The sequence below is a fragment of the Antechinus flavipes genome, chromosome 4, assembly GCF_016432865.1.
Source record: "Antechinus flavipes isolate AdamAnt ecotype Samford, QLD, Australia chromosome 4, AdamAnt_v2, whole genome shotgun sequence".
Taxonomy (NCBI): Eukaryota; Metazoa; Chordata; class Mammalia; order Dasyuromorphia; family Dasyuridae; genus Antechinus; species Antechinus flavipes.
In genome coordinates, this window is record NC_067401.1 from 164,326,098 (window position 1) to 164,339,041 (window position 12,944).

Sequence of the window (12,944 nt, forward strand, 5' to 3'; positions counted from 1 at the left end):
TAGCAGCTCTTATAGCATGTGAAGAGCAAATATAATAAATATAGAGTGCTTTGCAAACTTTAGGGAATTAAATGCTAGTTGTCCTTATTAAATCGCTCTACAAGAGTTTTTAACTATGGTTGCTGTGACTAATGTGCCACTTGCCCAAGTTCACGGAAGGTCAGGTAAAGTAAAGAGGAGCAAAACCCCGGCCTCGAGCCGCCGGTGCCTAATGTACAGCCCTCGCTAGTCCTCCACTGCTGCCGTCACCCACCCACCTCGACTCAGGGGCACAGACCCAGGGTGCGGCCGGTTTCCATGGAGACAGGGGAGGCTGGCCCTACTGCCCACCAGATATGGGATGTTCTCTGGGAATAGTGGGTTTCAGGCCCGGCACCTGGGAACCCTACCTGCCATGCACTATTATCCCCCCAATATTGGGACCAGCCGAGTAGGCCTCAGAAGTCTCTGCTGCCGCTGCCGCCTTCAACAAGATGGCCGGACGCTAACTACCGTCTTTCCTCCAGGATCCTTCTCTATGGTCATTGCCCGCCTCAAAACCCTCCTTTCCCCCACCCCACATGGATATGTGGATGGATGGAGGCTGAAGAAGGCCTCTTTTATCAGCTCGCGTCTTTACCCACTTGGGGAAGGGAGAAGTAGTCCAGACGCTTGCGCAGGCCCAGGCCACCCGCCTGCTACAGCGCAGTCTGGCAAGCGGAAGTCGCGTGACCCCGGAAGCGACTGGAGGGGGCGCGCGGGCGGGGTGGAGCCGGCCGACTCGGTTCGTCGTTAGTGCGGGAGGAAGCGCGAGAGGTGGCGGACGCATCTAACACATCGGTGAGTGAGTGACCGGGCTCCGGGCATTCCACCCTCCATCCCGGAGCCACCGCCGTTCTTTCGAACCTCCCCGGGAGGGCGGGACAAGAAAGGGAGAGCCGCCGCCACCGGCTGGATGGGAGGGACGTCAGGGTGGAGTCGCCGCCGCCGCGGCCCCTGCAGCCACTGCTGCTGTCTTTGTTCCTGCAGCCCTCGGGCTGGGCGCGACATCTCGACCCTGGGCCCGGAGGCTGGATGTAAGGGCCCCGGGGAACTCTTTCCCTAGACCTGCTGGGAGGAGGCGGCGGCGGCGGCGGCAAAGGAGTAGGCGCGCTCTCCACGCTGGGACGAAGGGTATCGGCCCGGGCGGAGGCCGCAGGAGGGGCAGCGCAGCCTCCGGGGAACGGGGGAGGTGACAGCTGCTCGGGGCTTCCTGCTGGCTCCCTCGCTAGGTGGTGGACTACGGGAGGGGGAAGCTGCCCACCCATCCCCGCCCCTTCCTCAGCACATCCCTTCCGGCAGAGCCCCTTAGAGGGAAGAGGCAGAGATGAAGCCCAGGCAGGCAGAGAGAGCCAGGAGCTGGCCAGAGGCACAGATGGCGTCCAAGGTGAGCCGCACCCACGTGGAGAGGAGAGGAGAGGGGGCAGCCAGAACCAGAGGCAGGGACAGGGAGGTCCAGGCACGGAGGAGCAAGCCCCGGCTCCTGGCAGAAAGCAAGTGGGGCGAGGCGACGTGCCGAGATTGACAGTCCTTGGAATGGAGGGAGTTCAAGAAGCCCGGGGGTAAGCCAAAGAGGAAGTGACCCTTGAGGCTACGGAGACATGGCCCTTTGGACTGTGTTTAGAATTCAGTCTGTCTTTCCTTTCTGAACCTCGAATTTAGTCTTTAAAAAAAAATTTCCCCTTTTCTCAGAACCACCCACACACTAACGGCATCCTAGTGAGAATGGCTGCACAGTATGTTGTAATGGGAGGGAAAAAAATTAGATATCGAGTCTCCTTAGGCTGAAATACTTCCCTTGCTCTGTGAGGGTGGGGACTGCTTTTTCCCCTTTCTTTGTATCCCCTGCACTTAGCACAGTGACTGACTTCTACTATATATTGAGCCCATAAATGTTTATTAATTGACAAGAATCTTGGCCTTCAGTCTTCCTCATTTTTAAAAAGAGGTAGTTGGACCAAATCCGGGCTTTCTTAACCTTTTAGATTTGTTTGTTTCATGAACCTTTTTGGCAATTTGGTGAAACCTATGCACCCCATACCAGAAGAGTGGTTTGTGCCAATATTCATGGAAGGATGCTGCCAAGTAAAGAAATAAATTAAAGATGTGATTTTTCCCCCCCTTCCGAATTCATGGACTTCCCCCCAAAAGATTCCAGGTTAAGGACCTTTGGATTAGATTATTTCTTTGGTCCTTTTCTATGTTAATACTTTATGACCCTAAATAATTGCTGTCTGTGATTATGCCCAGTGTTTCTTTAGAAATATGCTAAGTTAGATTTTTAATATTATCTTATTTCTGGGCTGCTTGATTTATTTGATCTTTGCTTCCAAATTTATGTCCAGAGAGATGTTGGGAATTCTTAAAATTCATCCTTTTCCCATATCTAAGCCATATTTTTTGTGATTGCTCACTTTATGGGTATTGAGGGAAATAGAGTGATGGGTCCTTGAAGTGACTTTGTCTGGGCCCTGAGCCCTAAGGTTATTCTGGGAACCTTAATTTCTTCCCAGATTGATCTCAGATTCAGGGTGAAGATCATTAATGATAACCTAGGATCTCACCATGTTTGGGCTCCTGATTTCACTAAGACTTCAGATAAGATTTCACATCTCATATAACTTAAGTGATTTCTGCAAACCCAAATGCAATATGAATGGATTCTAAATGGTTTTTGTGGTGATGCTATTGAAGGATTGGGATGGAAGAACAAGGAAAAATTTTAAATCAATACACATTTATTAAACAATTGCCATGGGCCTCATATACTGCTTGATACTGATGTTACAATGGCCAAAAAAGGGGAAACTTCTGCCTTTCAGGAGGAGTTAAAAGTTCAATCAGGGAAATCAATCATGCACATAAAAGTCTATACTGAATTAGGTAAGGGTGGTCTGAAAGGCCTCATGAAAAGGATTTGAAAAGGAGACATGGTCTTTAAAAGAGGATGCACTAATCTGGAGGCACAGTTTGTGCCAATGCATTGAGGCAAGAATTGGAAAGTTGTGTGTAGAGGGAATAACAAGTAGGCCAGCTTGACTGGTTTGAAAGGAATAAGTGATAAGTCTAGAAAGAAGTATTGAAGCCAGATTGTAAGGGGCTTTACATCTCCATACCAAGGAATTTTCAGTTTTATCCTAGTGGAATTAGGGAGCCTTTGGACCTTGAATAGAGGAGTGACAGAAGTAGGTTCTACTTTAAGAATATCCACTCAGGTTTTTGACCTCCTGATTCTACAGAGAAGACTGGAGGCAAGAAGACCAATTAAGAGGCTATTCAGATAATTTGCAAGCATTTTGTGATCGCTTATTATGTTCCAGATATTGTGGGATGCAAATAAAATAAATGAAACAATGTGTTCTCACTAGGAAGTTATGGTCTAATGGATCCCAAAAAAGATATTGGTAGTTGAGGGACACAGAAAAGCTTCCATGAAAAAGGTGGTACTTGAGATATGTCTCAGAGAAATAGAGAGGATTTTTGAATTGGAGGTGAAAAGGGATTGCATTCCATGGATAGGAAACAGGAAGTGCAAACAAAGTATGCTTGCATATGGGAGATGGAAATATCACATATAAGGAAAAGAGAGAAAAGACAGTTAGTTGGATCTCAGGGTTTGAGAAAGGGTAAAATGTCTTACAAAGCTGAAAGAATATATTAGAGCTAGGATATGAAAAGCCTATGAAGGGTAAACAGAAAGCTTTTAGAAGTCTAACCTAATGTGAGAGATGTCATAGAATCATCAAGGCTTGCTACTTGTTTAGATTTGGGAATATAGGAGGTAAGGGAAGAATTTAGGATGATTCTTAGAGTGTGACCTTAGGTGACTGAAAGGTAGCCTTCTCAATAGGAAAATTAAAAAGAGGAATGGATTTAGAGGAACGATATGTTCTGTTTTAGTCATGTTGAGTTTTAAGATCCTTGTAGGACACCCAGTTAGAATATATAGTGTTGGTCTGGAGCTCTGGAGTTTGAATAGGGCTAAATATAGAGAGATCTGAGAAGAAAAGGCAAAGTTCTTAAGGGATCTGTGCATTTATTTAAAAAAAACAACAACAAAACTTTGATCCCTATATTTCATTGTAATTCATTGTAATTTCTTTTGTAATTCTGTATATTAATATTCTGAGGAGTTATTAGGTTTCACCCTATGGCCCAAGGCAACATTGATTCAAAAAAGGTTAAGAATTTCTGATGGAAAGGAAGACAAACCTGGGCAGGGTGGGGGGGGGGGGGGGGGGCTTGAGGGGTTGGGGGGAGGAGGGAGGATGGGGGAGCTGATAAATGCACAATTGGGAAGTAAGATGTAGCTGTTGAGCCAGCAAAGGAAACAGAAGGAGCCATCAGGTAAATGGGGAATCAAACCAGCTATTTATTAAGCATTTACCAAGTATCATTAAATGTGCTAAACATTGAGGGTACAAAGAAAGGCAAAACAGGGAGTTCAAAACTTGTAATACAAATTACAAAAGTATAATAACAAGTAATACAATATATAAAAATTGTATCTATAAGATAGGTACAATATAACTGGAAGGTCATCTCACCGGCAAGGCAACATCAGTGGAGGGGACCCAGGAATATTTCTTGGCTCATGGTGAGATTTTTCAAAATTATTTAGTGATGTCTTCACCAATTTTACCCACTATTTCTCCCCCTCCCACAGAGTAATCCAATATAACTTTTAAAGATTAAAAAAAAAGGGAGAGAGAGAGAAAATAACAAATACATCCAAAAAGTATGAAAATATATACAATGTACCACATATATGGACCTCCAACCTCTCTCTATACAGGAGAAGGGTTGAGGTCATATCTTTGAGGTTATGCATGTTCTTTGTAATTTTGTAACCTTGTAATCATTATATATATGTATATATACATTGTTTCCTTGACTCTGCTTTCTCTTCACTCTGAGAAGGTGAGATTTGAGCTGAGTCTTGAACAAAAGCCCAGGAAGCGGAGGTGAGAAGGCATGGAGTCAAGAGACCAGGGTCACTGGGGAGAAACAGCCATAAGGCCAGTGACACTGGATTGTAGAGTGCTGTGGGTGGGGTGGATTGGGAGTGTAAGATAGAAAAAGACTGAAAAGGAAGGAAAGGTCCAGCATGGAACGCCAAATCATATATGATCCTGAAGGTAATAGGAGTTGGTAGAATTTATTGAATAGAATGGATGGGGTAGACATGGTCAGAACTGCTCTTTTAGAAGAGCACTATAGCATTTTAGGGATAGAGGAACTGGAATGGGGAAAGAAGATGTGGAGACCAAGACAAGTAGGAATTAATGGCAGTAGTCAGGGTATGAAGCTATGAAAATCAGTGTGGTGGCTGGGTCAGAAGAGACATATATATCCTCAAGGTACAGACTTAGCACAGAGTTGACTGTGAGAGAGAGGAGGCAAAGATGACGCCTTTGTTTTGCTTCTCAGTGATTGAGAAGATGCCAATTCCCTGACACTTAAAGGGGAATGGTTTGATGCTAATGGGCTTGGGAAGAAAATAAATTCTGTTTTGAATTTGAGATTGTTTAAGGGAAATATAGTTTGAGGAGTTGAAGCAATTGATAATATCAAGATCAAGAGAGACTAGAGTTAAATATATGGATATGAGAATCATCTGCATGATGGATAATTGAACCCGTGGAGTTTGAGATCACCAAGTGAGATATTATAGAGGAACAGAGGGCAAGAAATACTGAGAGAAAAGTCCTTGGATTTTATAATGGGCAACTTTAAAGTGAAGGGAACATTTTCAGTTTATTAAGAAGTCAGAAGCCAGATTTCAAAGAGAGTTTGCAACAAGAGAAAAATAAAACAGGTTGAATAGTTTCTTGAGTACAAGTAATTCAGTGAAGGAGAAGTAGATTCAAGTCTCTTCCAGTTTTCATCACCTTTCCAAATAAACTTGAGATAACTTTAGGGGTCTAGCCACACCTGGGGCCCTACTTGTTCAGCAGAGGGAAGATTTTAATGTAAGGATTAGACCTGAAAATGATTGGCTGTCCAGAATCTAGAGACCAATACTTTATTACTGGACTCCTCTGGGACCAGCACTAGTGTCAGATAGTGTAAAAGGTTGCTGATCTTACTGCATACTATTTCTTTAATTTCCACTCAGACCTCAAAATTACTTACTAGCCTACTCACTGTACTTACTTTTCTAATCTTTTCAAACCTCTCATGACTGCTCTTCCTCAAGGCCTTTTAGCTGAGAATTTAGCTCCATTTTTGCCTGAAATAATTTTGAGTCCATTCAACAAGAACTCCCCTTAATCTCTTCACATCACTCAGATCCTTCTGCTGCTGTCTTCTCCTTTACCACGGTCTCAAATGAAGAGATTACCCTTCTCCTTACCACAGCTGATCCCTCTAAAAGCACAATTAAAAGCATCCTGTCTTAATGGGGAATTGTCCCTTTTATTGTTCCCATTTCTTTCACTTATCTTCAGTCTTTCCCTGCTTACTGCTTTCCTACTAACTATAAACATGTCCATTTCTTTTCCCTCTTCAAATATTCACTTGAAATGTCTATCCCTATTATCTATTGTCCTGCAGTTCTTCCTTTTCTGACTAAACACATTGAGAAAGCTTATAATAGGTTTCCTCACCTTTCTTAATTCTCTTCAGTCTGGCCTTTGACCTTATTCAACTGAAACTATTCTCTCCAGAGTTGCCTCTGATCTCTTAATTCCAAAAACTAATAGACTTTTTCTCAATTCTTATTCTTCTTGACCTCTTGGCAGCCTTGGTCATTGTTGATCTTGAGGGATTGGCCGTCTTCGAACAGTGCCTTCAGAAGTAATAGATCTGTGGGAAGTCTTTATGGAGTAATGCAGTGCAGAGGGTAGTGTTGGAGAATATCTTTGAGGAGAGATGGAAGTAAGGGTTCTTTGATGTCTTCCTCTTCATCTGTCTTCCTGGACAGGCTGGAGCTCCTGAAGACTTGTATTTAACATGTGTGAGCCAAGATGCATCCGGACAAAGCGGGACAGGGCTAGGCCTTCTGGACAGATTTTTGAGCATAGAGACTTGGCTAAGAGGAAAATCAATCTCTCCTGCATTATCTTTGAAAGACTAAGGTTCAGGCTTGGGAACCTGTGTTTGGCAACTCTTTTTCTGGAAATGAGACCTGAGGTGACCTTGGTTGTATGTTTAATAGAAGAGGTTGCCATGGTGGATATGTCATTAAACTTGAGGTCCTTTGAGCAAGAACATGAGTATCAGTTAGGAAAAGTTCCTTTCTGTACTATTCACTGTAGGCAATGAAACAGGCTTTCATATAGCCCTGTGTTACAACAGTTTATGATGGAATGTTATATAGAATCAAGGGGAGTGAGGAGTTGGGTAGTTTCCAGGGACTTCTTAGAAGTTCCTGTAATAACCATGTTTAAGTGCCTGTTGTTTTCAAAGCAGCCCAGACTTTCTCATGTACCTGGGCTTATGGTACTTGTCAGTGATTGTTGTCCAGGGCAGAGAGCATTCTCTGCAATAGTGTTATTTATTCCCCTGCTTTAAGGAAGGACTTGGTTCTCAGAATAACAGAAATCAAATCTTCCCCGTCAGTCCTCACAAGGCCACAATTGGAGGCTGCATTGGGTGGTTCTATAACTTTGCTATGCAGATTGCCATGTGTTGGCTTTGGGATTAGTGGGTGTAGAAGGGAGGGTGGGGGGAACTTTCTCCTTCTTCCCTTTATCTTCCTTCTTCCCTCTCCCTACCTTCCCAGCTCTCTTATCTACTTTTCTCCCTACATTTTCTTTCTCCCCAGCCTTATTTTGAAGCTATGTTACTGAATCTCTCTCTTCTTCTACAGGTTTTCAAAGCCCAATTAGGCAGTAAACATGGCAGAGCAAGAACCTACAGCAGAGCAGCTGGCCCAGATTGCAGCTGAGAATGAGGAGGATGAACATTCTGTCAACTATAAGCCCCCAGCACAGAAGAGCATTCAGGAGATCCAGGAGCTGGACAAAGATGATGAGAGCCTTCGGAAGTATAAAGAGGCCCTGTTGGGCAGTGTAACTGTTTCCGCTGGTAGGAGCCATTTTATGGGCTTCCAGGAAGGGTTCAGGGAGTGCTTGTCTAGGGCAGTGTATGAGTTGTTGGGCATATCCTGACAGGTACAGTGCAGACTGTCCAGTGTCCTCTGTGTGAGGGGGGTTCTCTAGGAGAGCTTCCCCAGGGATGACATTCTAACCCATCCACTTTTCTCTTCATGCCTTCAGATCCCAACACTCCAAATGTTATTGTGACCCGCCTGACCCTAGTATGCAGCACTGCACCTGGTCCCTTGGAGCTAGATCTGACTGGTGAGTACAAGTGGAGGGACCTGAGGACTGTGAGGAGGTAAAGAGAGTCTGTGTCCATTTCCCCTCTTCCCCTCCCCCCACCCCCCAATTCCTTGTCATCAGTTATTCACAGCACAGATTTTCACTTTCCCTTGGCTTTTGTCCTGGCGCCCTCTGATGGTAACTAGCTGAAAATACAGCCAACTCTAGTTAGACTCTAGAATTGTGAATGAAGTGAGCTGAGTATTAGGGGGATTTGTAGAACAGTGCTGAAATGATGAGTGTTGGCAACAGAATGCAGGAGGAGAGGAATGAAGGAAGTGAATTCACATTCATGGCAGTTGCTCCCCCTGAACAGGTGACCTAGAGAGCTTCAAGAAGCAGTCATTCGTGCTGAAGGAGGGTGTGGAGTACCGGATAAAAATTTCCTTCCAGGTAAGGAAAGATGGCTGGGGAAGGCTTTCAGATGAGGAATCTTGCTAGCTCCATTAAAGGCCCAGAGCAACGTCTGTGGCTTTGTTTCCCTGCAGGTGAACAGGGAGATCGTATCAGGCATGAAGTACATCCAGCATACTTACAGAAAAGGCGTCAAAAGTGAGTGTGGGAATGGGATATGCCTTAGGCCCAAAGAACTCAACACTATAGATAGCCTGAAGCAGGGGACAACAGGCCTTCCAAGGATTGTTTCAAAATTCTGTCCTCCTTCAAGAAGGGATAGGGATATCAGGACTAGTACCAGTATTTATTTTTCCCCATAAAAGCCTGCAGATAAATATGATAAAGGATCTTTGGGGAAAACATTCCCTAGGAGATCTAGTTTCCAGAATGTAGAAATTTAAACCCATATTCTTTTCCCGCATACTTGTGCTTCACAAAATCAGCTCCTTTGTAACTAAAAATCATACCACGTGTGTCAAACCCTGTTTTGTAGTGTATTCAGAGATTTCTGATTGGGCATAGAGAAGAAGAAAATCAGAAGTAGGATTTATAGTAGTTGTCTCACTGACTTTCTTTGTGTGACCTCATGTCTTTCTACAGTTGACAAAACTGACTACATGGTGGGCAGTTATGGGCCTCGAGCAGAAGAATATGAGTTCCTGACCCCTGTGGAGGAGGCTCCCAAGGGCATGCTAGCTCGTGGTAGCTACAACATCAAGTCTCGATTTACAGATGATGACAAGACGGATCACCTCTCCTGGGAGTGGAACCTCACCATCAAAAAGGAGTGGAAGGACTGAACCTCTGGCCCTAGAAGGGAGAGAGGGAGGGAAGCATCCCCAGACAGTGGCCACAGGACAACCCTATCCTTACCCCTACCCTCATCCTACTTTCCTTCTCAACCCCTAATCCCATACCAAAGTGCTGACAGGGGAGTCCCCACCCCCACCTGACTATTTTCTCACCCCCTAATCTTTCTCCTCTGGATGGGGGATCCCATTTTTGTCTTCTTGGGCCCCTTTTCAGCCTCCTAGGTGGTTATCATTGTTATTCCTGTTGCTGCTTCAGCCCAGTATTTTGCTTGGAGGTAGGGGCTTCAGTCAAGGCCTAAACTTCCGTTGAGTCCTCAGTTCTTCCCTTGGGCCAAAGGGAAGGGGGTCTGTTCTGGGTTTCAACAGGAATTTAAATTCTCTTCTCTCAGTTGCTGCAGCCCCACCAATCATGTCTTGTTTCTCCTTGGAGGGGGAGGGGAGGTGGTACACCACAGAATCAGGGTAGTGAAGAGACCTCTGGCCATTCTACTGCCCCCCCGTATGGCCATCTAGGGCCTGTCAGTTCATTCATTGCTGTCTGTAATCGTGTAACCATGATGCCTTAACATGTGGAACGTGTGCTATGTGGGGAGAACTGCTCCCTCAATCACTAACCTCTGGCTCCCCCGTGTCTGCATGAGCATGTGGTTTCCTAATCCTATTTTCCCTCCACCTTCGCTAATTACAGCGACTTGCATTGTCTGTCTGTGCTGCTGCCTCTTCTCCCTAGCTTGCCCAGGGTCTCAGCCCAACTCCCTCTCCCAGACCAGGGCTCCAGGAATTGCTCCCAGCTGGTGAGAGCCAAACTGCCAAATCTCTAACCTGTTTTTTGTGTCCCACCCTCACACCCCAGAAAGCTGGGGTTTCTTCACTCCTTGGGGAGGCTCTGGCTTCCTCATCCCGGTTACTTCCCTGTGGTCAGGGCAGCTCTCCTATCTGGGGAGTTTCTAGGCCTATTTGAACAAAGACTCCCGAAGGACAAAGCCAATGGTTGAGCCTTACTTGTCCTTGTTTGGAGCTCTCAGCCCCTGCCTTGGAATCTTGTGCCTGGCCTGTCAATTATGTATTGCCTTGATTTGTGCCGACCTGGGGTCCTGTTCAGCTGGCCCCCCCTCTCTCCCTTGGGATCCAGGGCCACCATCCCCAGGCAGGGCCCACCCTTACCCCATGAGGCCTAGCCAAGACAGACATGGGACCAAGTGGACACAGATTGGGAGTTATGTCTCCTATGTCTCCCTCCTTTGCTCTCCCTCTCCCCACTTTGCTGTCACCAGTCTCTTGGTTTGGTGTCACAAACTCTGGAGGCCCTTGATAACAGGTTTGGAATCACCTGGCTACTTCTCCTTTTCAGATTGGGGAAATAAACTCTCAATGTAGACAACTGTGCTTGCTCTTTCCTGTGTCAGTGGGATGGGGTCTGATGGAGTTAGGGTTTCAGTCAGTGACACAAGTTTCCTCAGTATAGGGAAAAGACAATTCCACTTCCACATCAACAAGCTGGAGTGGCTCTAAGACTAAGAGAGACATCAGAAAATAAGAGCCTGGGCCTTTGTAAAGTCCAGACCAGCCCCCTGGAGGCTCAGGATCAGCCAGAGCAAGATAAGTAAAAGTCCTTGGTCTTTAGGGGGAGAAGTTAAAGAAGCAGGCAAACTGCCAGGAGTTTTGCCAAAGATCTTTTCTTGATTCTGGAATCCAGAATCTCACCTTTCTCCTCCTGCAGACAAGTGACTCTGGCCTCTGTCACCTCACCCTCTTATCCTTGCCTATGATTATCTTAACTCCAAACATTGAGCCAGCACTAATGGTGAGAAGGGCAGTTTATCCAAACATATCCTAATAGAGTCATTGTCTTATATTGAATAGGTAATAGTCTTAAGTGCTCAGTTGTCTGATTCAAGTACATCTTTCTCAGAGTTTCAGCCTTTAACAGGCCTTCCTGGGTATCCCACACTAATTATTTTCCCTTTTGCTATTCTATTCGTGTCTTGGAGCAATAAATCTCAACCCGAATTATTTTGGAGTCCTTCCTGAGCCAGGCCCATAAAGCGGGGCATGTAGCTCAATCCAACTCTGACCTTTCCAGGCCCTACCACCATGCTCCAAGTCACAGTCTGGTTGGCTACCCAGCTGTCCCAGAACAATCTGGTGGGAGATAGAGGAGTCTCCTTCAACTGCTGCTTGTTGTCAATCAAGGTTATCAGCTTTCTTTTGTTGCACAGAAAGTACAGGAATATAGCTGCTCCATGCTCCACTCTTTATCTCATTGAACAGCTGTGAGCTAAAAAGGAAAAGTGGGTCTCTAGGTTGGGGGAATTAGAAATCTCCTTTCAGCATGTGACAAAGACCACATCTTAGCCTGGGCCTCAAGGAAACTGAAACTGTCTGGGGTTGGCACAGTGCCCATCCTTCAGTCAGCTTCATGATATTGGTAGAAAGCTAATGTGTACAAAAACTGCTGATCGTAATGGGGATCAAGTGAAACAAGGTGATGGTCATTATGGGAAGACATGTAAGTAATTACTATATGAAGGAATTGAATTAGAGGATCACTAAGACTCTAGTTTTAACATCTTATATTGCTTTTTAAGACTGACATAATTAGTAATTCCTGTGCCCTGTGTGTTTCACTTCCCATTTCAATTAAAGGCAGATAATATATAGAGAGTGCACACAGAAGTGAGGTGTAGAAATATGAATTGCAGGTCAGAGAACTTGGGCCCAACACCTTTATCTGCTTTAAATGCAGATACTGGGACAGAATTATATGTTTAAAAAATCTTGGTACTTTTGTTCAAATAAACACAAGCACATAATTATATGCAAGATTTAAAGAACAAATGCAAAATAATCAAATAGGTAGTTGACTGGAAATATCAAGGAAGGGTTCATGGAGCAAAATAGTACTTGGGTTGTACTTTGAAGGAAGAGGGATTCTCCTGAGACAGGTATAACGAATGCATTTTGGCCAGTAAAAAGCTAAACTCTGAATCCTAAATCCCATGGGGTAGGTGTGGGTGGGTGGATAATGTCCAATGAAGCTAGAAAGAGTTTAGGACCCAATTGTGAAGGGCTAAAAAGGAAATGATGTAGTCAAATCTTAAGGAAAATCGAGAGCAGTGTGTTGGATAGATTAGAGTTAGGAAACTCTTGAAAGGTACTTTTGACAGAAATAGGAAGCACAATGTTTCTGGGCTCCAGTTTCTTTTAAGAGCAATGGGTCGAGGCACCATGGTGGCCCAGTGGATTAGAATTCAGCTTCTTGAATTGTTCTGAATACCATGTGGAGTTTTGTAATTGAATGTGGGGATTGTGAAGTTGATTTATCAGTAAATATTGGATTGTATATTTTATATACCTGGGATCACATAAACATTTGGGGGGGAGGGAAGGG

At 44.9% G+C, this 12,944-nt stretch overlaps 1 protein-coding gene across 2 annotated transcripts; it reads left to right on the forward strand.

Moving 5' to 3' along the window:
- Nucleotides 1-712: 712 nt before the first annotated feature.
- Nucleotides 713-10,934, forward strand: ARHGDIA (Rho GDP dissociation inhibitor alpha). Of its 2 annotated transcripts, none has more exons than XM_051995353.1 (6): nt 713-819; nt 7,832-8,049; nt 8,241-8,324; nt 8,662-8,738; nt 8,834-8,897; nt 9,342-10,934. In XM_051995353.1, the coding sequence occupies exons 2-6, from the start codon at nt 7,860-7,862 to the stop codon at nt 9,539-9,541; spliced, it is 615 nt and encodes a 204-aa protein (XP_051851313.1). In that variant the 5' UTR covers nt 713-819; nt 7,832-7,859; the 3' UTR covers nt 9,542-10,934. The 2 variants fall into 2 exon arrangements, with proteins under 2 accessions (XP_051851313.1, XP_051851314.1); XM_051995354.1 differs by lacking the exon at nt 713-819 and adding an exon at nt 1,332-1,405.
- Nucleotides 10,935-12,944: the final 2,010 nt, after the last annotated feature.